This window comes from Suricata suricatta, chromosome 7 (genome assembly GCF_006229205.1).
Source record: "Suricata suricatta isolate VVHF042 chromosome 7, meerkat_22Aug2017_6uvM2_HiC, whole genome shotgun sequence".
Classification (NCBI taxonomy): domain Eukaryota; kingdom Metazoa; phylum Chordata; class Mammalia; order Carnivora; family Herpestidae; genus Suricata; species Suricata suricatta.
In genome coordinates this window covers 113,094,914-113,118,192 of record NC_043706.1, presented here as the reverse complement: position 1 = coordinate 113,118,192, position 23,279 = coordinate 113,094,914, and the positions used below count along the sequence as shown (strand labels likewise).

General features: G+C 39.9%; 1 protein-coding gene across 15 annotated transcripts in view; it reads left to right on the top strand.

The window, feature by feature from the left end:
* The window catches only part of EPB41L2 (erythrocyte membrane protein band 4.1 like 2), a 219,020-nt gene that overhangs the window by 166,457 nt on the left and 29,284 nt on the right, over positions 1–23,279 (top strand). For 5 of the 15 annotated variants that reach the window (XR_003910426.1, XM_029943386.1, XM_029943388.1 and 2 more), the window contains 5 exons: positions 5,482–5,654; positions 10,629–10,801; positions 15,506–15,568; positions 17,493–17,639; positions 18,956–19,057. Coding sequence is in view for 14 of the 15 variants with exons in the window: in XM_029943386.1 (XP_029799246.1) it covers positions 5,482–5,654; positions 10,629–10,801; positions 15,506–15,568; positions 17,493–17,639; positions 18,956–19,057 (658 nt within the window). In the remaining variant the exon portion in view is untranslated. The remainder of the gene's footprint in view (positions 1–5,481; positions 5,655–10,628; positions 10,802–15,505; positions 15,569–17,492; positions 17,640–18,955; positions 19,058–23,279) is intronic. The other 10 variants (XM_029943399.1, XM_029943398.1, XM_029943395.1 and 7 more) reach the window with 5 other exon arrangements.

The following is a 23,279-nucleotide window of genomic DNA, read 5'->3' as shown; positions in this document are numbered from 1 at the left end:
GATCGATAGCCACTCAGCCAGACTATTAGTTGAATAAGAACATGATCAAAAAACTGCTATTCTTCTTGAGTGTTGATGGAGCCTGTCACTATTCCAAGTGCTGTCCATAGATGAATTCTTTTAATATGTACAACATTGTTGTAATCTTCACTGTACATTTAAGAAAACTGAGGAACAGACAAGAAACGGTGTCCCTATGGACAGTCACGGCGGCGATGGAAATGAGAGCCAGCGCTGTGGCCCACAGTGCCCACTGCGCTGTACTTCCTGAGTGTATTTTTTTCCCCTCTTTTTCTATTGTTGGTAGTGGAGGCATGTAAACAAGATTAACACGGGGTTCTTGCAGCTGCACATTAAACTGTCATTTAAACTTGGCATTGTAGATCCAGACTAATTCCACATGAATTAGTGTCACCAACCGCCTCAAAGAGAGCTTAATGTGTGACTGACTTCAGTAACTTGATACGCGAGTTTTTCTTAAAATTTCCTTTATTTTCCACAGGTAAAAAACATTAACAATACTTGATTTATAATGGGGCAACTTTTAATAAAATTGTTACTATGCTTCTTGAGCAGTAAAATATGTGAAAGTTAATTTCTTTTGTGATGTGTCATTAGGTCATCTTGCTGAGAACCATTAAAAGCCATAGAATAATCATTTCCTTATTTATAGTTTTTAAATTCCCAAAAGTGAAATGATGTCTTACAGTGATTTTTTTAAAGATTGATTTATTTTAATTCAAGTTAGTTAACATACAGTGTAGCTTTGGTTTCAGGAGTAGAACCCGGTGTTTCATCACTTTACATATAACACCCATTGTTCATCCCAATAAGTGCTCTCCTTAATGCCCATCACCCATTTAGCCCATCCCCACCCAACACCCCTCCAGGAACCCTCAGCTTGTTCTCTGTATTTAAGAGTCTCTTAAGGGGTTCCTGGGTGGCTCAGTCAGTTAAGCGTACGACTTCGGCTCAGGTCATGGTCCTGCAATTTGTGGGTTCGAGCCCCTTGTCGGGCTCTGTGCTGACAGCTAGCTCAGAGCCTGGAGCCTGTCTTCAGATTCTGTGTCTCCCTCTCCCTCTGTCCCTCCCCTGATTGCGCTCTCTGTCTCTGTCCCAAAAATAAACAAACCTTAAAAAAATTAAAAAAAAAGTGTCTCTTAAGGTGTGCCACCCTCTCTATTTATTTTTCCTTCCCTTTTGATGTTACTTTTATGAAGATGGGGTCTGAGGTGGTAAATAAAAGTAATATCAAAAGGAAATAATTGTTAAGTGATCTTGAAACATTTTGTTGCTTGGCCTACGTGTTCGTTTCCATAGAAAATTGATTTGCCTTACCATTACCAAAAATATTCTTTTAGAAAAAGCTAATGTCTATGTTCAGACCATTTTTTGTCTTGTTATTTGTTTCTATTTAATTGCAGCTTAATTACTTAAGGATTTCTCTCTTATCAGAAAATTAATCTGAAAGTTAATACTTTGTGTATGAGGTTACAGGTACCAGTTGGGCAAGGAAGTATTTTATCTCAAGTTGAAATAAATAAAACAAAAAATAGTCTAGTTAATGACCTCCCTAATTTTACATTGTTATAGGTATCTGTGTTTAAAATATTTGCCTTGGATTTCTTGGATTATTTCTTGAAGTGTTTTTCACAAAATGCATAAGTGGATAATTATTCTGATACACATTGAAATGGCAACCAATCATCTGTTATCTTAAAGAAAAACAAATTAGACTAAAGAAAAACGGTTGTATAGAATTCTCCTCACCTAGACTTAGATAGTTAGCTGGTTACATATCCCATTTTATATAAAAATTTTTTTTTTAATGTTTGTTTTTGAGGGGAGGGAGGGGCAGAGAGAGAAGGAGACACAGAATTCGAAGCAGGCTCTAGGCTCCTAGCTGTCAGCACATAGCCCGACGCTGGCCTCGAACTGACAAACCATGGGATGATGACCTGAGCCAAAATTGAACACTTAACTGACTGAGCCACCCAGCTCTCCTCCCCAGTCTGTATAAATGAGGGCCCACTTTCATAACTAGGGAACAATAAAGCCAACAATGTCATTCTACAAAGTGCTGTTTGTAGCAGTGGGATTGTTTTATGTTATGAAATTAAGACGGAAATATCCAACAGTAATTCTCTCGGTGTGTCAGAAGTTCTAGAACTTAGAGCCCAGCCTCCCTCCTCCAATATCCTGACATATGAGAACTTAAAAGCTGTTCTTAAGTGCTGTGACTGTGTAATACTAAGAAAGAGAATTCTGAGAAATGGGTAGATGGACATAGCTACTTAAATTCAGGTGCCCTCTAGGAAATGGTGACAGTGAGATTCTGTCTTGCGATCTAGCCTGTATTTATTGAGCATCTGCGCTATATGGGACCTAGCACAGATCCTTATGAAGTTATGTAAATAAACTAATAACGAGAAAGTCAGAAAACACTGATGGAAGTTTTCTTAATTTTCTTTAAAATTGTTTTCTGAAGACTCACATTTCTCGCTCTTTGTGAGGTCAAATTAATTTTATAGAAGAGGAAATGAAATCTTTAAAAAGATATATCTCTTTATATATCGTTTATGATTTTTCATAATTCACACAAGCAGGTATCCTGTTGCTAGTTTAAATTCTATTTTAATTTGAGACGTTTAATGAACAGTGTCTGGTAAGCACCACTAGGCCCAAAGAGGTGTCACCTCTGCTGAGGGTGGGAAGCAGTTAACTGGAACTGGACATGAGAGACCCAGTGAATCCTCCTGTGGGGCTGCTCATTCCAGGAGAGGTAGCCTTTGGGTGAGAGATGCCGTCCACTTGGTGAGCCTACAGATGGTGCCAGACGCCTCCAGCCTCACTCTTCCCTTCACCTCCTGTCTTTTACTTTGTTTTTGAATAATTCTACTTCGTTGGGTGACATAACTTAACATGAGATCATCCTCTTCAACGTTCCGTGTATGGTAGATTACTGACTGTGGGCACAGTGTTGTGCAGATCTCTGGAGCTCATTCGTCTTCACTGAAACTTCATGCCCAGTGACTAGTACGTCCCCAAGTCACCCTCCTTGCAGCCCCTGGTAACCACCATTGCAGTCTTTGAATCTATGAATTTGACTGTTCTAGGGACCTCATGGACGTGGAACCATGTAGTACTTGTCTTTCTGTATCTGGCTTTTGCACTTACCCATAATGTTCTCAAGGCCCATCCTTGTTGCATACTGCAGGCAGAATGTCCTTTCTTTTGTTTCTTTCGTTAAGGCTGAATAGCATTCCGCTCTATGTATATATCACGTTTTCCTTATCCGTTCACCTGCCAGTGGGTGTTTAGGTTGTTACCACATCTTTGCTGTTGTGAATAGTGCTGAAAAGAACATGGGGGTAATAATAATAGAATAATAATAATTTCTCTTCAAGACCCTGATTTGAGGTTATTATAAATAGAAGTTATAAATTTATTATAAATGTTGAGGTATTATAAATACCCAGAAGCAGAATTGGTGGATCATGTGGTAATGGTATTTTTATGTTTTGAGGAACCTCCATATCATGTTTCATAACTTTCTGCACCATTTTGCATTTGCGCCAGCAGCGTGCAAGGGTCCCAGTTTCTCTACATCCTTGCCGACACTTGTTGTCTTTGGTTTAAAATTGGGGGGAGGTGGATAGTTTCTTTTGGGTCACCAATGCGTATTTCCCCTTTGAGGTATTCTTTAGAAATACTTCTCTTTTCCTCTGGTTGCTCTTCCATTAACTATAGAGTATACTTTATGAATAGATGATAAAGAAAGATGTGATTTAGCCACCTTGCTTTTCAAGAATGAATATTTCTTTATTGTAGTGATGAGCTTGCCAATGACCCTTTATTTCTGTAAATCATTGCTTTCTTACAGAGTGTTCTTCGATCCTATTTAACTGGATTGCTAGGTAGGGAAACCCTGTCATAGCTCATCGGGATATAGTTCATGGCAAGTGACCATGTTTCTCATCCTGCTTGTAGGATTCATGATCAGGATGCTGAGATATTTAATTCCTCAGTTGTTAGAAAAAAAAAACAATATAGAGCACAAATAAGAGTTTTGTTCTGGTCTAAATTTCTAGTATTCCAGCTTAAAAAAACAATTTTTTTTTTTTAGTATTTATTTTTGAGACTGAGACAGAGTGAAAACAAGGGAGGGGCAGAGAGAGAGAGGGAGACACAGAATGTGAAACAGGCTCCAGGCTCCGAGCCGTCAGCACAGAACCCAATGCGGGGCTCGAACCCACGAACTGCAAGATCATGACCTGAGCCGAAGTCAGATGCTTAACTGACTGAGCCACCCAGGCGCCCCTAGTATTCCAGATTTCTAATTTATGACTGTGCAGTTTTTCCCAAAGTACAGTTTGAGGACCTGGCCATCATCAGAGTATATTCTTAACAGCATATCAGTGTCTCCTTTGAAAATCTATTGGCAGAAATGGAAGTTTTTAAGAAACTCATCTGCTACCTCACATGAATGAATAGAATAACACCAAGACAGCCAGAGTGTACTGGCTTCTCTCTTCTCAGTTTAATTCTGAGACATTGTTTTTCTGGGTTAATATCATTGAGAATCCTGTGTTGATGGAGAATCACCTCTTCTGCTATTACTAGCAGCTTTACCTTGCTTGACACTCTCCTTGTTGCTTGGAAGCAGAAGATGATCTCTTTAAAAAAAGAAAAATTTGAGTGGAGTTGTAAAAATACGTGAAATGTATTTTTAAGTATTTAAAAATCTTAAAAATTAGTGTTCTTATTTAATAAATGGCTACAAGAGCTCCAAGATTACTTTTTTTTGTTAAGACGGTTTGCCAACTCTTGATTAGATCATGGAAGTGAGACCGTTTCAGTTGTCTGCCAGACAAAATTGACTTATTTACTAAAAACATACTTTTGCATAAGTCTGGGAGTATTTGACATCAAGAAAGTTTGACTTCATTACAAACGCAGGGTTTAAGCAGTGGAATTGTGTTGGTCCGAAAGGATGTTAGTCATCTCTATGGATCTACTGCATGTGGTGTTTTTCATGGGAAAGCATCACTGGATGGAATGGATTCCTGGGTTGGATGTTCTTTCCCAGGAGAAATAGACATAAATATTGAGAATTACTAATGGTAATGGATCGCTACTTGGCACTTATAGCTAGGAGCAAGAATTCAGACATATGTGTTTATATAAATGATTTAAGCTAATACAATTAAATAGCCTTTGATATACACTGAGAACAGCTGCTCTTCTGCTCAGGTTGAGGAAAACATTATTCATGAATACATGAATGAGGCTTTAGTCATCTTAATCACTGTCCTAGACCTCTGGATGTAGGAGGGTTTATAAATACTCTTTCATTAGAAAGTTTAGGCAGCCTTTTGTTGTGTAGATTGAGTAATCTTAGTAAATGAGATAAAGTGTAAACTTTTAACATTTAAAAAAAAAAAGGAAATTCATAAAGTCTCCTTTTGTTTCTCCGTACAGACTTGTGTCTCCAGAACAGCCACCGAAGGCCAAGTTCCTGACCCTGGGGTCCAAATTCCGCTACAGCGGCCGCACCCAAGCCCAGACCCGCCAGGCAAGCACCCTCATTGACAGGCCAGCGCCACACTTTGAGCGCACCTCTAGCAAACGGGTCTCCAGGAGTCTAGATGGAGGTAAACACGTTTGTGACAGTTTGGATCCCATTAATCGTTCACTAGTCCAGTGGGATCAGAGAGTATTGATCTAGTTAATGAGGTCTCAGAAATGTCCTAGAAGGATAGCTATTTTTTCCAAGTAAGTAAGATGGTATTTCTTACATTCACAAGAGAGTTTTATAGTGTTTTCCAGCTGTCATTCTGAACCTAATTTTCTTTGTACTGTCAGTGTACAGAAATATTAAGAGTCCTTGTGGATAAGATGTTGGACAAACACATTGTTACTGATCTGACTTAATTATGATGTGTTTTATGTGTCTTAATTTCATGAACTTGTGAATTAATGGCAAAAGTAGAATTCCAAGGATTTTGGTATGGTAACATATTAATCTTTATTCAAAGGAACTTTAAAACATTCTAATTTTATGAGTTAAGAACTCTTACTAAAGCTTTCCAACCTTCTTAGCATATGAGAAACCATCCACAACTTCCAAGGATTAGTTTAAATGTAGTGTTTTAACACAAAAAGAAAGGAAATACAGTAAAATAATCAGTTCTTTCAGAGAAGAGGTGGGGGTTATGTATGAATTTGTATGTTTTTTTTATTAGCATTCTTATTAGCTACATGTTTACGGTTTTCTATATTTTATGTATGAAAATAAATCGATGTTCCTTCCCTTCACATATGTATCTATTACCCTAATTTTGGGTTAAGAGCAGGTTTTCTATAAAAGAGCTGAGAGAGAAAGGGACAGAATCCCAAGCCGGCCCCACGCTGCCAGCATGGAGGCCGACACAGGACTCAAACCCACAAACCATGAGATCGAGACCCAAGCTGAAGTCAAGAGCTAGACGCTCAACTGACTGAGCCCCCCACGTGCCCCTTTTGTGTTAGAATGGTTTATAAAGGACTTCATTTTACTTTCTGCCTAGAAGAAAGTAATTGATGTGGGTGTCTTTCTCCCAGAAGTAGTTTACCAACATTTTTTGGTTGATTAATCTCAAAACATATGTAAAAATGGTAACATTAAGTTTAAAATTTTCTTTTACTACTGTTGATCATCAAAAACCTTTCTTGCTTATTATTACATTTTTCTGAAATATGAACTAGAGCAACTTCTATTTTAAGTAGCTGAAACAGATCTGCTAATAGATAAAAATGCCTTTTCATATACATATACACATATACTTTTAAAGTTTTTTTTTTTAGTATAGTTGATCTCATAACATTACATCCGTTTCAGGCGTACAATGTAGTGAGTCCCCATGAATGTAGCTGCCGTCTGTCACTATAGGAAGCTACTGCAGTGTCATTGGCTGTATTTTGTATTCTGTACTTTTATCACCACGACTTACTCGTTCTGTAACGACCTCTGACCCACTTTTCTCTGGCAACCGTCAGTTCTCAGAATTTATAGGTCTGACTCTAAAAATGGTCTCTCCTGAATGTATTGACACCCCTTGGCCTTGATCTACTTGTCCCAGAATAAACTTGGAGAACAGATCCCGGCAGACGTACAGAGATACTTCCAAGGATTTGTTGGTGGGCATTTGTCTCTATAGTTATTCAATCTCGATTCTGGAGAATTTCCCATATAGTTTCAAGACTACAAATACGCAGGGGGGTCATAAACTGTGGTTCAAATAAAGACCCATATTTCCAAATATAGCGATTTGAATTTATTGAAATTTTGATGTGCGGTGGGTAGCTATCTATGTTTCTTTTAGTTCATTAACAACTGAACACTTTTTTTCATGTAAATGTGAAAACTGTGCACGCTCATGGACGTATTTCACAGGCCTTGCCCCTTGCCCCATAGAATTTATATAAGTGCTGAATAACTATGATCAGTATTGGTTAATGCCCTGAGAGAAGTCATTCCTCTTTCCGGAATATTGCCTTTGTTTCGAACTATGAGGCTTTATAACTCTTAGTTTGCAAACTTTAAAGTTTAGAAAGCAGTAAACCACTGTTTTGAGATCTATAAACTGTGCTCAAGGAAGCCCACCATCTTGTGTGAGCAGTTAGTGCAGAGGGTTATAGTAGGTCTGTATCTGAAAACAATGATTTTTACAAGTAAGAGCAAAAACACCCACAGTGATCCATTATACTTCCTTTTGTGTTTTGGACACTGTCATTCATTAGATGGGCGAGTCATCAAAAGGATTATTGTGTTATTGTGACAAATAGAAGGCTTTTCATGTCAATACACGACGAGGCAGTAAACCATTTGGTTAGGGCTTTTGGCCTTCCTTTTCCCTTCCCAAAGCAAAGCTAGGCTGTAACCTGGCACTGAGCTTCCTTCTACCCCGACCGGTACACCTTTTTCCGTTGTTGTTGACATGCGTTGTACTTTCTTTTCCATATTTAGTTTTTAAGACAGGCTAGAACAGTTTAGGTACATAAATATTTCTCATTTTAAGTTGTGACAGACTAAATCATCCAGTGATTAAATACAACCTAAAAAATTAAAATAAAACTCTATCTAGAACAGCTTTTTTTTTTTTTAACAACAGTGTGATTCCCAGATTGGAAAATCAAACTAAAAAGGCAAGTCAGTCATTTCAGAGAACCAAGTTGCATTTGAGAGTAAGGGAGACAACGACTTCCTGGAAATGGAGAACATCATAAGCAGGGACACCACCCTTGGATTGGGTCATGGGAGAAGGAAGGCCCATCTGGTGAAGAACCGTTTTGGTTGACCCTTGAAGGATAAGGAGGAGCTAGCCAGGAGGAGAGCAGAAGATAAAGTGCTCCAGGGAGCAAGAGCAGCAGGTCTGAAGGTTATGAAATCAGGGAGAGCTTAATAGAGTCCAGGAACAGAAAGAAGGCTAGTTAGAGCTTTAGTAAATGAGGGGAGAGATAGGCTGGCAACAGGCAACTGCATGTTTTTTATTCTAGTGCTGCTGAAGGGTGTGTGTGTGTTACATCCGTGTGTATGCACTTATGCAAGCATGTAAGTGCACGGTCTTACTCTTCCCCCTCACCCTCACATGATGTTACCTTTTTAAAGAAATCACTTGATGCAGTGTCGAGAATGATTGATAAGACAGGAGAGGGAGGCAGGCAGACTGGTTAGGAACACTCCAGGTGAAAGTGACTTGGATGATAGGAGGCCAGTTAGCCATTTGGCATCATAAGCCTGGTGCCTGGGGCCTACAGACTTCTCAGGATTCTACAAGTGCTTACGACCTAAAAAGTTCTTTGCTTCAAAATAGAAAAAACAATGCAACCTCCCACCCCTGCCCCGTATACTGAAGTTAATAAATTTTTACTTTTTTAATGTTTTTATTTTGAGAGAGACTGTATGCGAGCACAGGAGGGGCAGAGAGAGAGGTAGGGGGAGAGAGAGAGAGAGAGAGAGAGAGAGAGAGAGAGAATCCCAAGTAGGCTCCATGCTGTCAGCGAGGAACCTGATGCGGGGCTCCATCCCATGAACCATGAGATCATGACCCAAGTTGAAATCATGAGTCAGATGCTTAACCAACTGAGCCACCCAGGTGCCCCGAAATTAATGTGTTTGAAAGCATGCAAAATAAATATTTTTTCCAACTTCATTTTGGAATTTTAAGTTTGGTATTCATTAAAATTTCTGTATCATTACATCTAAAACCATTTTTAGGTCAGAGTTTCCCATTTTGCCATAATTTCTGAGTGTGTGTAATGGGTGCTTAGAAATCAAGTTAAAAGAGTTACTTATAATCCTCTATTTTCAGAGGGAAAATTACTAAAGTCTTCTCAGAAGTCAGAAAAAGAAATAATTGTACTTAATGTAAGCTGTGGTGTGGGCTTTCAAAAGGGTTGTCGAAGTCTTAAAAGTGACCTGGTTAGTAAAACAGACGGAGGGAGAGCTGGCCACGTCTGAATTCAGCTCGACTTGATGGTCTTAAGGGATAAAGGCAGAGACCTCAAGGTTTGTGACATGGGTAACTGGGTGCAAATAGTGTGTTATCTGCGGAGACAGGCAAGGCTAGGGAAGGTGGAAGGGACAGGGCACATGAAGGGTGCGGGCCAAGACATTTCTTGTAACACACAGATTACAGGTGCTTGATGCCTCCCTAGTTCAGTGTGCCGTCCAAGAGCTTGCAGCCTAGAGGCCTGGTGTTTACTGCCCTTCTGTGGGGCATAGAACCAATGCGGACCTCACCATGTCAGTCAGGCACTTTCCATACAGGTAAAATAACCTCCATGGGTAGAGTTTGGGGGAAAAGTACAGATGGATAGAGGCTTCGTCGCTGCTGCTCACTTGCATTGGTTGAAATGTGATGCCATCTTGGGTTGGTCTGCCACATGACAAGTTTCAACGCGATATAAGTTCTTGCCCAACGGCAGAAGGGAGGAGGGAAGCACACGAGGGCCAGGTTCGCTGAGGCAGGGGGTTGTCTGTGGATTAGATTTATTGTAGGTCAGATTGAGGCATTCAGGAGGCAGGTTAGAAAAATGAAAACTAAAATAAACATAGAAGTTTATCTGTAAAATCTACTTTTGTGATCTTGTCACAATTTTGAATGATATTCAAATTAAAGGTTCCTTTATGGAAGAATTCTGAAAACGTATTTGAAGCAAATCATTTTAATCTCTAGATAATTGTTTGTTGCAATAAACATTTAGGATTAAGTTTAGGAAAGATCAAAGAGGCCCTAGAGAATTGAAATACTCCTCACTTTGGGATTTTGTCACTGTGCCCAACTCACTCACCTGGTCTCAGAGCTCCTCCTACTGGCCAGTTCCATGATCAGACTCTGTAGCCTTCCAAAGGCTGTGATTGGAGAGCCTGGTGGAGTTTAATGGGTTAAAATTCAGAATATGTTTAGAATTTGGTAAAATTTGAAAGATGAGTTGGATATGTTGGAATCTTCAGAGGCCAAGCAATGTCCCTGTTCCTGTCTAATATCTCCATGCCGCCTGTTCATCTGTGTAAGAGGGGGCAGTTTCATAAAACTTGAGCGTGTCAGCATCCTAAAGTATTCCTGATGATCTTTCTTTACTAGCTCCAGTTGGTGTTGTCGATCAAAGTCTTATGAAGGAGTTTCCTGGCCCTGCTGGGGAGGTCTCAGCATATGGCCCCGGAGCTGTCAGCCCCGCCATGGTTCAGGATGGCGATGGCAGAAGGGACCTCAGGAGCCCAGCTAAAATCCCACATGTGCAATTCATTGAAGGAAAGGTATGGTAAATGAGTAGAAAATGTGATTTAAAATGTGTCCTGAGACTAGAGGCTGTCACATTTGTTGTTTCATAACTTAGGTATCATTTAAAATTAGTCAAGATATGTTCTCTGTTGATAGAAGTTCCCAATTTTCAGATAGGGATAGGCTCCTGCTGGTTTGAACAGGGCTAACCTTTTTCTGATTGTTGTTCAAAGCAGAATGTTTCAGTGTCATTTATATTAATGCAAGCAAGTAATTTAGTGGCCTAACATTTGTGACTCTCTTCACAATCATCTGATTTAGTTAAATCCCTAAATTATAAAAGCTGTGGTGATTTGAAACTTATATTTGTTCATAAATTTTAAAGCATAACCTGTGTTGAGTATATTAATTATGTTGCCTTTGAATTTTTTTTGAAATGAACAAAGATGGTCTTTATGAGAAATGTTATTTTCCATTCATCTCTAATGAAGAAGACATTCTTAAGCAAATGAAGGGTGACTGGTGAACAGTGAATGAGAGAATGGTGTGTTGGGGCACACGCCGTAGGGAATGGAGAAGTAACCTCTGCTGTGTTTCCAAATTTGTCACCATTTTATGATCCCTTTTTACCTTGGGCACGTGAAGTCGCTGAGAGGTTGACCTGAAGAGGCTTTGGGTTCATCAGATCTCTTTTCTGTATCTACGCAAAGCAACTTTTTTATAGATAATATTAGAAGTGAACGCCAAAAGGAAATCCTGCTATAGGTTTATGACGTTTTCTGCATTTTAACTTTTGAAAATGCTAAAGAGCTGCAACATGAATCTGTAAAGAACCCGCCAGATGAAGTGGCTGCCAGTGGCTCAGGAATTCCTGCGCTGACCACCTGTCTACATAGAGCAGGGTTTGGGGGGCCATGTGGGCCCCAGTGCCCCCCAAGGACATGTGCCATCACGTCATCCAAATACCTGTGCTAACGTACTTGTGACTGTCATACCAAAAAAATTACTTGGTTGAAAATCATTCAGTTAAAAATAACAGAAATTCTGACCAACAGAATATCCTTCAACTAATGAAAAGTTGTCGGAATCTTTTATAATTATGCTAATGAGGCACCCACGAGAGTGACTGCTTACATCTGAAACCGAAGAGCTCAGTGTTTCAGGCTCCGTACCGTTTTGCCTAGTTAATTTGATGCACATAGTTATTTTTAAAAAGCTATTTTAAATTCCAAAGGAAATTCTGCTTATGTTCAGCAAATGACGAGGTGTGCTGGTCTTTTTGCCAATGCTTTGAATGCTTGTCAGCCAGATTTAAAAGTAAGAATGTTGTCTGAGTTTCATTGGGTCTCTTTGAAACCAGTCAGAATAATCATGACATCGCTCTATACCTATAAATTTTACATAGTCCAGTTTTTCTCTTTAAAAGTAGATCGTTTAATTCATGTTCTAACTGTGCTGTGTTAATAACAATCCCTAATTCGGAGATAAGTTTTCACTAACTACCCATTTCTTCTCTTTTTCTCTTGCCTGTTTCTCCTTTGAACGTATCCGTTCTATGATTTCACATTCCACCATGGGTTTGCTCCTGACAATAGCCTGTTTCCATATGCCTACCTTCACCACTCATTCGCTGTGTTTCATCTCTTTCCCCAAACCTACTGCCAGTCCCTGAAATGGACTTGCTTTCAGACATTTCGGAGGAAGACCCCTTTGGGGAGGCCGACCGGGTCACACTCGACAGCTTAGAGCTCCCTTCCACAGGTGAACCGTCGGAACCAGGGGCCTGCGCAGTCCCCACCCTCGAGTCCGTCTTGGCTCCTGGGGCAGCCCCTTCTCAGCCTGACGCTCCTCCCACACACGAGAAGCCTCTAAAAGAGGCTGACCACAAAGATTCTGAGTGTGGGTACTTTTCCTTCAGTTTCTACAAGTGCTTTCCACCTAGCTTCCCCTCCCTTCTCGATGAAGATGGCTACCTTGCTTTCCCCAGCCTCCCCAAAGTCTGGGTCTCCTTCCTCCCCACTGATGTCCAGCACTACCTTCCTATTACCTCCCCTTCATTCCTGCCTTCCCTCATCCTCATCTTTGGACTCCTTCTCTCTGCTTCTCAGTCAGTGCCTTTTTCTCTCACCTTTTCCCTTCCTCTGGCTCTGTCCCTCTGCTACCTGGAGGCTAAAGCCACTTCCTTTCACGTTTCTTATGACTGTGACGTGAATGACAAAACAGAGGAAGAGGAAGCAGTTGCTGGCACTCCTATCTAAGCTTGAGTTTGGGGGGCCAACAAAACCACACTTCATCTTCTACCTTCCTGATGTAGAGTGTAAACATGTGCATAAATGTTACTACCAATTACCCTCAAGATAGTATGATCCGCACATTTTTGCATAAACAGTGTTTTAAATGCATGAGAAATACATGTAAATAAGCACGTGCCCTCCATTGATTTCCATAGAACGGGTCCACAGTTCTAAGTTGAGAGCAAAGTCATAGATAGGATGATTTTGTAAATACCTAGACCATACTAGGTCTTTATAAATATTTCTTAAATGTAAAAACGAAGGAAACCTGGATTGCCCTTAACAATCCATAACGGGGTCTGTTTGTTTTGCAGCTATCAGTGCTGTTCCTTTAGGATGGAAACTGTCTTGACGTAGAACTTAGGACGCAGTTGTCACAACTGTCACTGATGTGTTTTAGTACAACTCCTTAGTATTGTTATTTCTTGTGAGAAAGCCAAGCTGGTTCTTCTTGCCTTTATGAGGATGCATCTGTAACCTTTACTCCTGACATTTATAGGTCTCATCCCGGAAATTCCCGATCTCCCTATTATTGTACCATTTGGGAACCGGGTGAATTTCAGGTAGTCTTTGTTGTTGTTGTTTTAACTCTAAATCATGTAGTTCTATAAAAGTGTCAAGTGTTGAGTATTTGTAAGGAAGATCCTATGTTATTTTTAAGAAATACATATTAAGAATGAAACAGGGCTTTTGAAAATTTAGACGATTAGCCTTATGGTTGGGCGTCTTAGTGTCCTTTTATTTAAAATCAGGTGTCTGGTTTGAGGATTTTTACCCTATCGATATAGGGTTACCGCTGCACTACTAGGTTGGTACTAACATGTGCAGTGTGTTTTTGTTTTGCCAGGTGTGGTCTGATGACTTCAGTGTCTCATGTCCTGTGGGCACTGTCCATAGAGTAAATCACAAAATTGAGAGCACACCTAAAGAAGACTGTAAGGGTAATGCTACATTTAGGCTTAGTGGGAGAAACCACTGTTCCTAAAGGTTCCCAGAAGAATGCCACAGATTGGCACTGTAGAGAATTAAATATTGACCACGAAATTGCAAGATGATATAGGTTGTTGGGTAGCTCTGTCTTATAGATTTCTCTGCTGATGAGAAGATCCTCTGAAAGCTTACCTCAGAAATACTTGAGTGGTTTGAAAAAAGAGAAAAAGCATTTTGAACTCTCAGATTTGACACTGTCATTCCAGTTAGGAAGAAAACGAATATGTATGGTCCTCCTACAAGTTAACACGTAAAGGTTACGCTACTGTCTTTTGGTCTCCAAATCACTATTTTGTTTCTTGCTATTTCTTTCCTTAAAGTCAGTAGTCATCAGGATTTAAGTTTATTTTGATTCTTTTGACGTATAATTGACATACAGTGTTATGTTAGGTTCAGGTGTATAACATAACGATTTGACAATTCTGTACATTACTTAGTCATTATCTGTCACCTATGACATTGAGTATTATTGATGATATTCCTCCATGAGTTAGATTCCATATGCTATACTTTTTATCTCTAGGAGTTAATTTAAGTGTATGGCTTTTTTTCTTCTTCTTGGTCGTTAGAGACTGAGAATTGTCTAACCTTTAAAAATTATCTTATGTAAGGAATTTTATGAAAGAAAAGTGGCTATAAAATAGTAGTATTTTTAAGTACAATTTTCACATGCACTTAAGGAGCTAAATAAATCCATTTTCTTCCCAAGAAAAGAAATCCATGGTAGAGAACTCAATAACAGGATGACTATTTGTCCCCAATATAAAATGAAAACCAAATTTTACATCATCATACTTTGCCCTCATCACTCATTGCTTTAGACCTTTCCAATGAGGACAGCTGGAATTATGCCATTTTTACACTCTCATATTTTCATTTCTGAGTAAAAACATTCAAAAGCAGCACATAATCTAGGGACTGAGAAAGAGTGAAGCTTCCATTTTCCATTCCACCTTTGCAAAGGATTCCTTCCACCATTTGTGCAACACTGTAGGTGAAGAAAGACCAAAGTGACTTCATGTTCCGCATCTTCTGAGGGCCAAACAGTAAAGGTTGGTAATGCTGGTTCACCATTTCAGTTCCAGGAGAGCTTCTGTGCCTCAGGGTAGAGTTTCCGCTACTGCCCCCCCTTCTCTTGGCCATTTGCTGCCTGACTTTCAGGCGAAGATGAAAGAAGAGGAGACACAGCTGGAGAAGGTGGATGTTTATTCACCTTGAATTAAATACCTGGTGGCGGCTGCCTGCCATTATTACTGTGTGGAGGTGGGGGGTGATGTGCTTCGGGGTCGAGCTGTGAGTTTTGCTTGTTGTGGCTTTAGGTTCTTAAGATGTTTTATTCCACTTTTATTTTAATGTCATGGACTAGCCAACTCTGGGTCATTTTTTGGTGCTTGTCAACTGATACACTTTTGTTGATTTGCCTTTTCTCCCCCTGTGTGTGATTTAATTTCACAGAAAAATTCCCTGAGAGTAGAAGGGGATAATATTTATGTCAGACATAGCAATTTAATGTTGGAGGTTTGTATAATTTAAGAGAACAACTCTGTCCTAATGGCTGCCAGGCTGCTGTGGACGGGAGGTCACGCACAGGCTGGCTGGCAACTCTCTCTAAGCATGGTGCATGACATGCATGGGGACACTTCAACTTGGGAGTGCATGTTACCAGTCTGATTTTGTTCCTTCAAAGTGGCTTAGGTAGGAGTATATCTACTCGAAGTTCTCAAAGTGACAACTGGGAAAAAAAGTTCTGTGTAATCAAAGGAGTAAAATTTTAATCTATTACCCTTACTGAAAATCCGTTCTCTCCTAATGGGTTATCTCCAGGGTGTAGAATACAAGTAACACCCCATCCTTCATACACGTTCACCAGAACTTATATGTGTTGATCTGGCATTAAGTGGCTTTAAAGCTGTGTTCACAATTTTGGGGAGCTGGGGAGTTGCTAAAATCCATGCAAATGAGGAATGTGGTCCACTTAAAGTATTACATTTGAAAAATACGTTCACAGATTGTTTTGATTAAAAAGAGAGTGGGAAAGAAGGGGGGGACATAAAAAGGAAACCTAGCCAACCAATCCAATTAGGTATGTGTAAAATATATTCCCCGTGTCACACGAGAACGTGTTTCTGTTTCTCCCCTTCTTATTTTAGGGTAGTAAAATGGCGACGTATTCAGTTGGAGAACTATAATTCTCAGTAATCTGACTAATCTGGTTGCTTTTGGCAGCTTTGATAACTTTTGGAAATGTATTTTGCATAACTTACTAAAATGCTCTCAAGTGTAATATGTAACATTGCTTTGAACAAATGCAAGAAATGTGCCTGATCTCAAGCCACAGTCATTTCCCCATGCCATGCAAAGAGTTTTGGATTACCGTGAGTTTTTGCAGATGGCTATAGAAGCTCATAGATGAGCTGTGATGCTTGTGCATGAATGGGGAATATCTAATTTTATCAGATGCATGGCCTCTTCCTCTGGGAGTGGGGTGAAAGCTCTATAATCCACGGGCAGCCCCGTAATTTTGAAATGTAAGAAAACATTTTAAATTGACGTAAAACTGTTTCCTGGATGCTAGTGACTTTTTGTTCCCACAAATACAGTTTATCTGGGCCAATCTAAAGCTTCCCACCAATGCCACTTGTCAGGGCCTACTCCAGTCCAAACTGACCTGGTAGTTTTTCTCGCATCTTTTTCTGAATAAGGACCATTGGTACACGGGGTGACTGGGCCTCACAATTGTGCTTGGCAAGCACATGAAGCCAGCATGTGAGGTTCGCTCTTTTATTGAGAGGCTGAACAGAAGCAGCCTTTGGAAGCCACTATTTCTATTCCTTACGGATTAAAAACCATTGCTGGAATTTCCTGGAAAAAGTCAACTGTTGGTGTTCTCTTTCTCTCTCTCGCTCTCTTTTTTAAATTTTAATGATCTTGGTCTGGCTTTCCCATCAGGCCAAAGGTGCTTCTGAGTACCTTTCTCTATTTTTTACTGGATTTACTGTGTTCATAGAATGCAACTGTAGTAATCACCTTCATGAGAAAGGAAAATTTGCAAGAACAAAGTCATAGGCTGCATTTTAAGTCCAATTTTTAGAAAGAAGTTTATTAGCCATTTTGAGTACCAATTCTATGACTTCTTTTAAAAATGTAAATATTTATTTCTTTAAAAATTCTACACAGATAAGAAATTAGAACCTTCTAAAGTGTGAACCATAAAAATTACACATTGGCTTTATTTTCCAATTTTGATGACCTTCTTATATTCATAGGTGATAATATGGCTTTTGAGACTGGGCATTTTTCTTGCTTTATTATGTTTTTTTTAATAATAAGTTTGCTCTGTCTTATTTTTCGGTTTTTTTATTTTTGTCCTGCTGGGTCTTTTTTTTTTTTTTTTTTTCTTTTCTTTTGGATTTCTGCCCTTTATTACGTTACATATTGCTAGGACCTCGATAAGGCCCAGGAGGACATACTGAGACATCAGGCTAGCATTAGTGAACTCAAGCGCAATTTTATGGAATCCACACCTGAGCCGCGCCCTAATGAATGGGAAAAACGACGTATCACACCTCTGTCCCTACAGACACAAGGGGTATGTCACCAGCTCTTTGTTGGCTCTATGTCTCATTCCAGCTCTTCCGTGAAACTCAGGTTGCTAATATACTATGTTGATTCTCAGGAAGTTAGAAAATGTTCTTTTTTTTTTCTAATGTAATTGCTAACAATATTTTAAATACTAAATATTAACAATGTAATACTTATTGACTTAGTTCTTAGTAAATTGTGTGATTTTCAAAATTTTTTTAATAAGTTGCAGAATACTTTCACTGTTTTGCTCAAGTAAATTAATTGTAATGAAATGTCGTATCGGGTGACTTAGAAACTGGTATTATGTTGCATTAAGGTTTTCTGTTATGGACTACTGAAATAAGAGTTTATTAATAATAATCATTAAAAGGATGCAGGAATATAGGTCATATTTAGAACATTACAAGGTAATTTCTGTGAGGATAAAGAGTTAAACTTAGCTCTGAAAGCCGATGAGCTCTGTTGAAAATTTAGTACTGAAACTTCTTAGCAATGAAATGTATACTAGTATTTTAAAAGGATATTCAACTGTAACGTCTGGCCACATTCCTTCTTTTTCTTTCCATGGTTTATTTCTTCCCACCACCAATATAAGTATAGCCTTTACAGTATATTCTCAATCTATTTCTCCATTCATTTTTATCTACATCTCTTGTTTTCTAATGCTGCAAAATCTGTTAATCAACCAGAAACTGTCATGGACTCATGTATCATATTTGAGGAAATACTGATCATGCTATTTTAAATGTGCTGTTTTAAAAAGTGTATAAAGGTGTTACCTGACCATTTTATCTTTCCCCTTGGCCTGTTTACAGCCCTCTCTTCTCCTTAAGTTCATCATCTATCTAGTCTGGCTTGAATTTCACCCCATGTGTATGCATTTGGGTTAGTCTCATGTTCTTTTTATTCACTTTTTCTTAAAAAGGCAAAGCTGTTAGTTGCTTTAGATTTCTAAGTTTGTGACCGTGACAGGAAACTTAGTTCTTTAAGAATAGAAGCAAAAACCATTGCCAGACTGAAAAAACAACTTAGGACAAAGTTAAGATTGAAAACGCCAGAGTCTTAGGAAGTTGTATACAACTTAAATTCTTATTTTCAGATTTCCTGACGCTATTAATGCCCCTATGTCAGCAGTCAGCTCTAGAGTGTTGTGTTTTCTGGAGAAACCCTGTCTGATGACACGCACAGGTTTTGTCCCCCTGCACGTGCCGCTTCATCTGGCTTGTGTTGTGGAGCCATATGGTTGTTTTATGTTTGCGTTGCTGTAGATGTAATGTACTTGTCTTATCTGTTGATTATGTCTACTGTTTAAAACAATAGAGCAAAGGAGAACATCTTTTCAAGGATATTTTATCCGTGAAGGAGAAGCATCAGATGGCGGCAACACGGACAGTTGAAGAAAAAGTCCAGGAGGCAGACAAGGTGTTCACCTTGCATCCTTGGATCTGTGCTTGCTTTGCCCCCTTTCCTTGTACTTCTGTCCGCGGCCATAGGATACTCCTTTTTCCTTATGTATCTACCTAAAAGTTTTTTGAAAATATTTTTCAAGTGCTCAGAAAATTTAATTCCATGCAGAAAAACAGGGAATCACTAGTGAGAAACACTGTATTGCAGGAGTACTTTATTTGAAAATGCCACCATTTACCAGGCAGACATATCAGCCGATTTAGGTGGTAAATGGCCCTTCCCTGATTCTGATATATGTGGCTGACAGGCGGGAAACCATGCTCTCGTGTGAAAATGCACCGTCAGTGCAACGCTTTGCACGCTGCCGTTGTGTTAACCTAACCCGTTACATGGGAAGCAGGTTACTGTTTTACCAATGACATTTGGAAATCTTGTGGATTTTCATTTTTAAGATTTTTAACAGGAGAAAAGATTTGGTGGATCATAGCAGCCCCTCTGATATCTTTTGCTCCCTGCATATATGAAATACCTGATATTCCTAAGGAAGTTAGCTTTCCATTGCTTTTACATTCTTAAATCTTCTGTTTCTACTAATTTTGCTTAGCTAGCTGGCCGGCCAGCCTGTTATTTGCTGGAACTGTTGTGCTTAGAGTCCAGTGGGGGAGACAGCACATCTGTTCATCGGGAATTAGAAATTTTAGGTTGCTGAGTTAAGAAGATGAAACACAGTGTCCTGTTAGAAGGTGATTGGGAAGGGTGCTTTGCTGTTGGGCCCAGGAAGAGATGGCATTTAAGTTGAGACTTTAAAAGACCTTAATAATGAGAAGGGGACAGACTTATGGAGATTTTTCACATGTGAAGAAGGGCAAGCACAAGAGCCCCAAGACCAGAACTAGTTTAAAGAACTGAAAGACCACATGCCAAGAGCTTAGGAAAAGTCAGAGGTCAGAAGGTCCACTCCGGATCTTAAAAAGACCATGCTGACAATTTGGGATTATAGTAGGAGTGACGGGATCCACTGGAGAGGTTTGGGCTGGGTAATAACAGTCCTACTTGTGGGACAGAGATCTCTCTGGTACCGGATGAGGAATGGGGTCATAGGCGGGTGTGAATGAGAGCAGAAATCAGTGATGCGGAAAAAGGGTTCCTGTTCCGCAAAGTCTGATTTTGCCAAACAGCAGACCGTAGCCTTCATCAGGATGTACGGTGGGAGGAGGCGGAATCAACAGAAGATGAAGCCTTGCCCTGAAGGAATTGGAGGTGTAGCGGAGATGAACTATTTCCAGAGCACCACCAGTGAGAACGATAATGTCATAAAGCTAAGCCAAGTGGCAGATTTATATACTTTAAAGGTTAGCCTGAAATCCAAAGCCTGTCAGACTCTTCGTGTCAAATGACTTTAGTATGCTTTGAAATATTACATAGTTTTGAAAGTTGATCCTCCAGCAGTGAATCTGATGGGACCATCTGATCAACGTAAAATGATGTCCTTTTCTGCAGTAGGAAACATTGGAATTTTGGTGAAGATGTTTAAAATTAGCATTATCTTGGCTGTCATGGTTTAGTGTTGTACAATAGAAATCGTGTACAGTAGAAACCATTCATTCACTAATTGTTGTAGAACTTAGATTAAAATGATCTTACCTGAAATTTAAATCTAGAATTGGCCCTGTTACACTCCCAAATGACTTACTTATACCTGAAGTTCCTTTTTCCTTGTTCTTTTCCTTTCCAGCTCATGCAGGAAAATGGATTCTTATTTGACATGTATGTGGATGGTTGTAACTTCAGTCATCCACCCATGCATGCATCCATCCATCCATCCATCTAGTCACCCATTTATCGGCCACTTACATTGTAACCACCAACCCCCACCAATAATATTTCACTATCATCAGTTGAAAGTGCGTGAGCAGTTAGGCATACTGGAGGGTTTGGACTTGTAACAGAATATGTTTTCAGTTTGCGTTTGCTACTGATTTTGTAGAGTTTCTGAATTTATCTTTAAATTGTAATCCTTAATGATGGTGAAAAAGTTATGCATAAGAGCCTACTTTGACCAAGTTTTCTAAATGTCTATAATCTGGGTTTTAGAGATTAAAATAAAAACAGTAGTAGTTCTTGTCTAAAAGTAAACACAGCAACTTTCAAAATGACTTCAATGTGAATATGATTTTGGGAAAAAGCTGGAAACCAAATCACTTAATGTAATGCATTTGCATTTAGTAAGTAATGATTGCATATCCTCTTCTGTAAGAATTATATACATGTAGGGGCACCTGGGTGGCTCAGTCGGTTAAGCCTCCGACTTCGGCTCAGGTCAGATCTCATGTTCGTGGGTTCGAGCCCCGCGTCAGGCTCTGTGCTGGCAGTTAGCTCAGAGCCTGGAGCCTGCTTCCAGTTCTGTGTCTCCTTCTCTCTCTGCCTCTTACCCTCTCATGCTCTGTCTCTCTCTCTCTATCAAAAATAAATAAAACATTTAAAAAAAAAGAATTATATACATGTATACAATATTCTCATGAGTCCAGTAGAGATTCCATAGACTGTAGTTTTAAGGTACTTATGAAGATATTTTGTTGAATAATTAAATGCATGGCACTTATTTGAACTCCCCAGTGCTCTCTTACCGGGAAGGACATGCTACCCACCCGACCCGGAGGGATGGTGTAATTATGGAGATTGTAATTAAGCTGAATTAACTCAGAAGATGTTTTTTCTGTCCTGAGTACTGGAAGTGCTTCTGCACTGCACCCACCTCACCTCATTGTCCCTGCTCCTCACCCTTCTTAGTGGACGGTTTCAAGGGACATATCCCATGCCATTCATTCATTCATCCGTCCATTCATTCATTCATTCATTCATTCATCTTTAAGCTCTCTGGGCACTCAGGTTTTTTGGAAGTATTCTTACACAATTTTGACATTTGCTTTATGGTGACTCTTTAATGTTGGCATTACAGGTACCTGGGATAGTCCCAGGCTTTCCTATTGTGCCACCACGCAGGTTAGGGAATACTGTTTAAGGACTGGAAATGTAAGCCTTAAATGTGCCTTCACGGTTTTTCAGGAACAGGTGATTTTCACCTCACTCGCTTGAATGCCTGCCTCTGAGTTTGTCTTGCTTTAGAAGTTTTTTTTCTTTACCTGGTTCTCATTGAACAAAGCAAAGCACTGTTTCTTCGTTCTGAGGCGTGTTTAGCGTGTCTAAGGGATTTCTGTGGGCAGCTGTCCGAGCACTCGTGGTACAGATGTGCAGATCGTTTCTGTGGTATGGAGAAGGGAGGGGCCTGGAGGAGCTGGAAGGGACAGGGAAGGCCACATGCAAGATGTGGAATATCAAGTGGACCTCAGAGAGGTGACAACATAAGCTGGGCCCAGTGTGCCCGGGGGGAGGGGGGCATCGGAGGCAGGAGGGCGGGGTCACTCAAGCTCTTCCACAGGAATTGATGTTGCAGGAGTGGCGGCCACCAAGGAGACCATTCTGTGCAGAGAGAGGCTGCCGCTGCGTAGCCACTTAAGGAATGTACGAAACAGTGTTAGATATGTGGGTAGATTGGTTATGTTCAGTTTGTAAATAAAGCTTCAGTGATAAACCAAGGCATTTTAGCTGGGTCCTGTAGGTTAGAGCCCTCGGAAGCTCAGGCAGAGTGGAAAGCTGGCATTGAGGCGAACGCCACATATGCCTGCTCGAATCTTGCAGAACCCTCGCCTTTTCTTTCAGTTTGTGCTGTTCTGTGATTCTTCCTTGTGTAACCTTTCCTTTCTTCCAATAGGTCACTGCTGTCTGTTCTGACTTATTGTTAATTCTTTGCTCTTCCTTTTCTGACCTCTCTAGAGCCTAGAAGAGGAGATAATGTCAATTTTGTTTAGTGAAAAGGGCTTTTCTGGTAGCGTGAAAGCCACCTTCACCTCAGCCACCACTTGGACAGCAGAGGGCACTGTTGTGAGCTCTAATGCGCCTTCTGAAAAGCTTTCTTCCTCGCCCTTCTCACGGTTGCCAGAGGTGCATTTTACTTTGTTTCCCCTGTTTTCGAAAGCCACATATGAAAAGTGATTTTTTTTCAGTATTTAGGAACCCTTCTCTCCAGTGCTTTCATGGGTAAAATTAACTCTTCCTGGGAGAAACATTCAAGACACAATGACTGAATTTGGACATGAGGGAAAACCATACAGATTGGATGTTTCTCCTGTGGCTTTTGGTCCCCCACTCCCACCCCCAAACTCTGCCTAAATTCAGA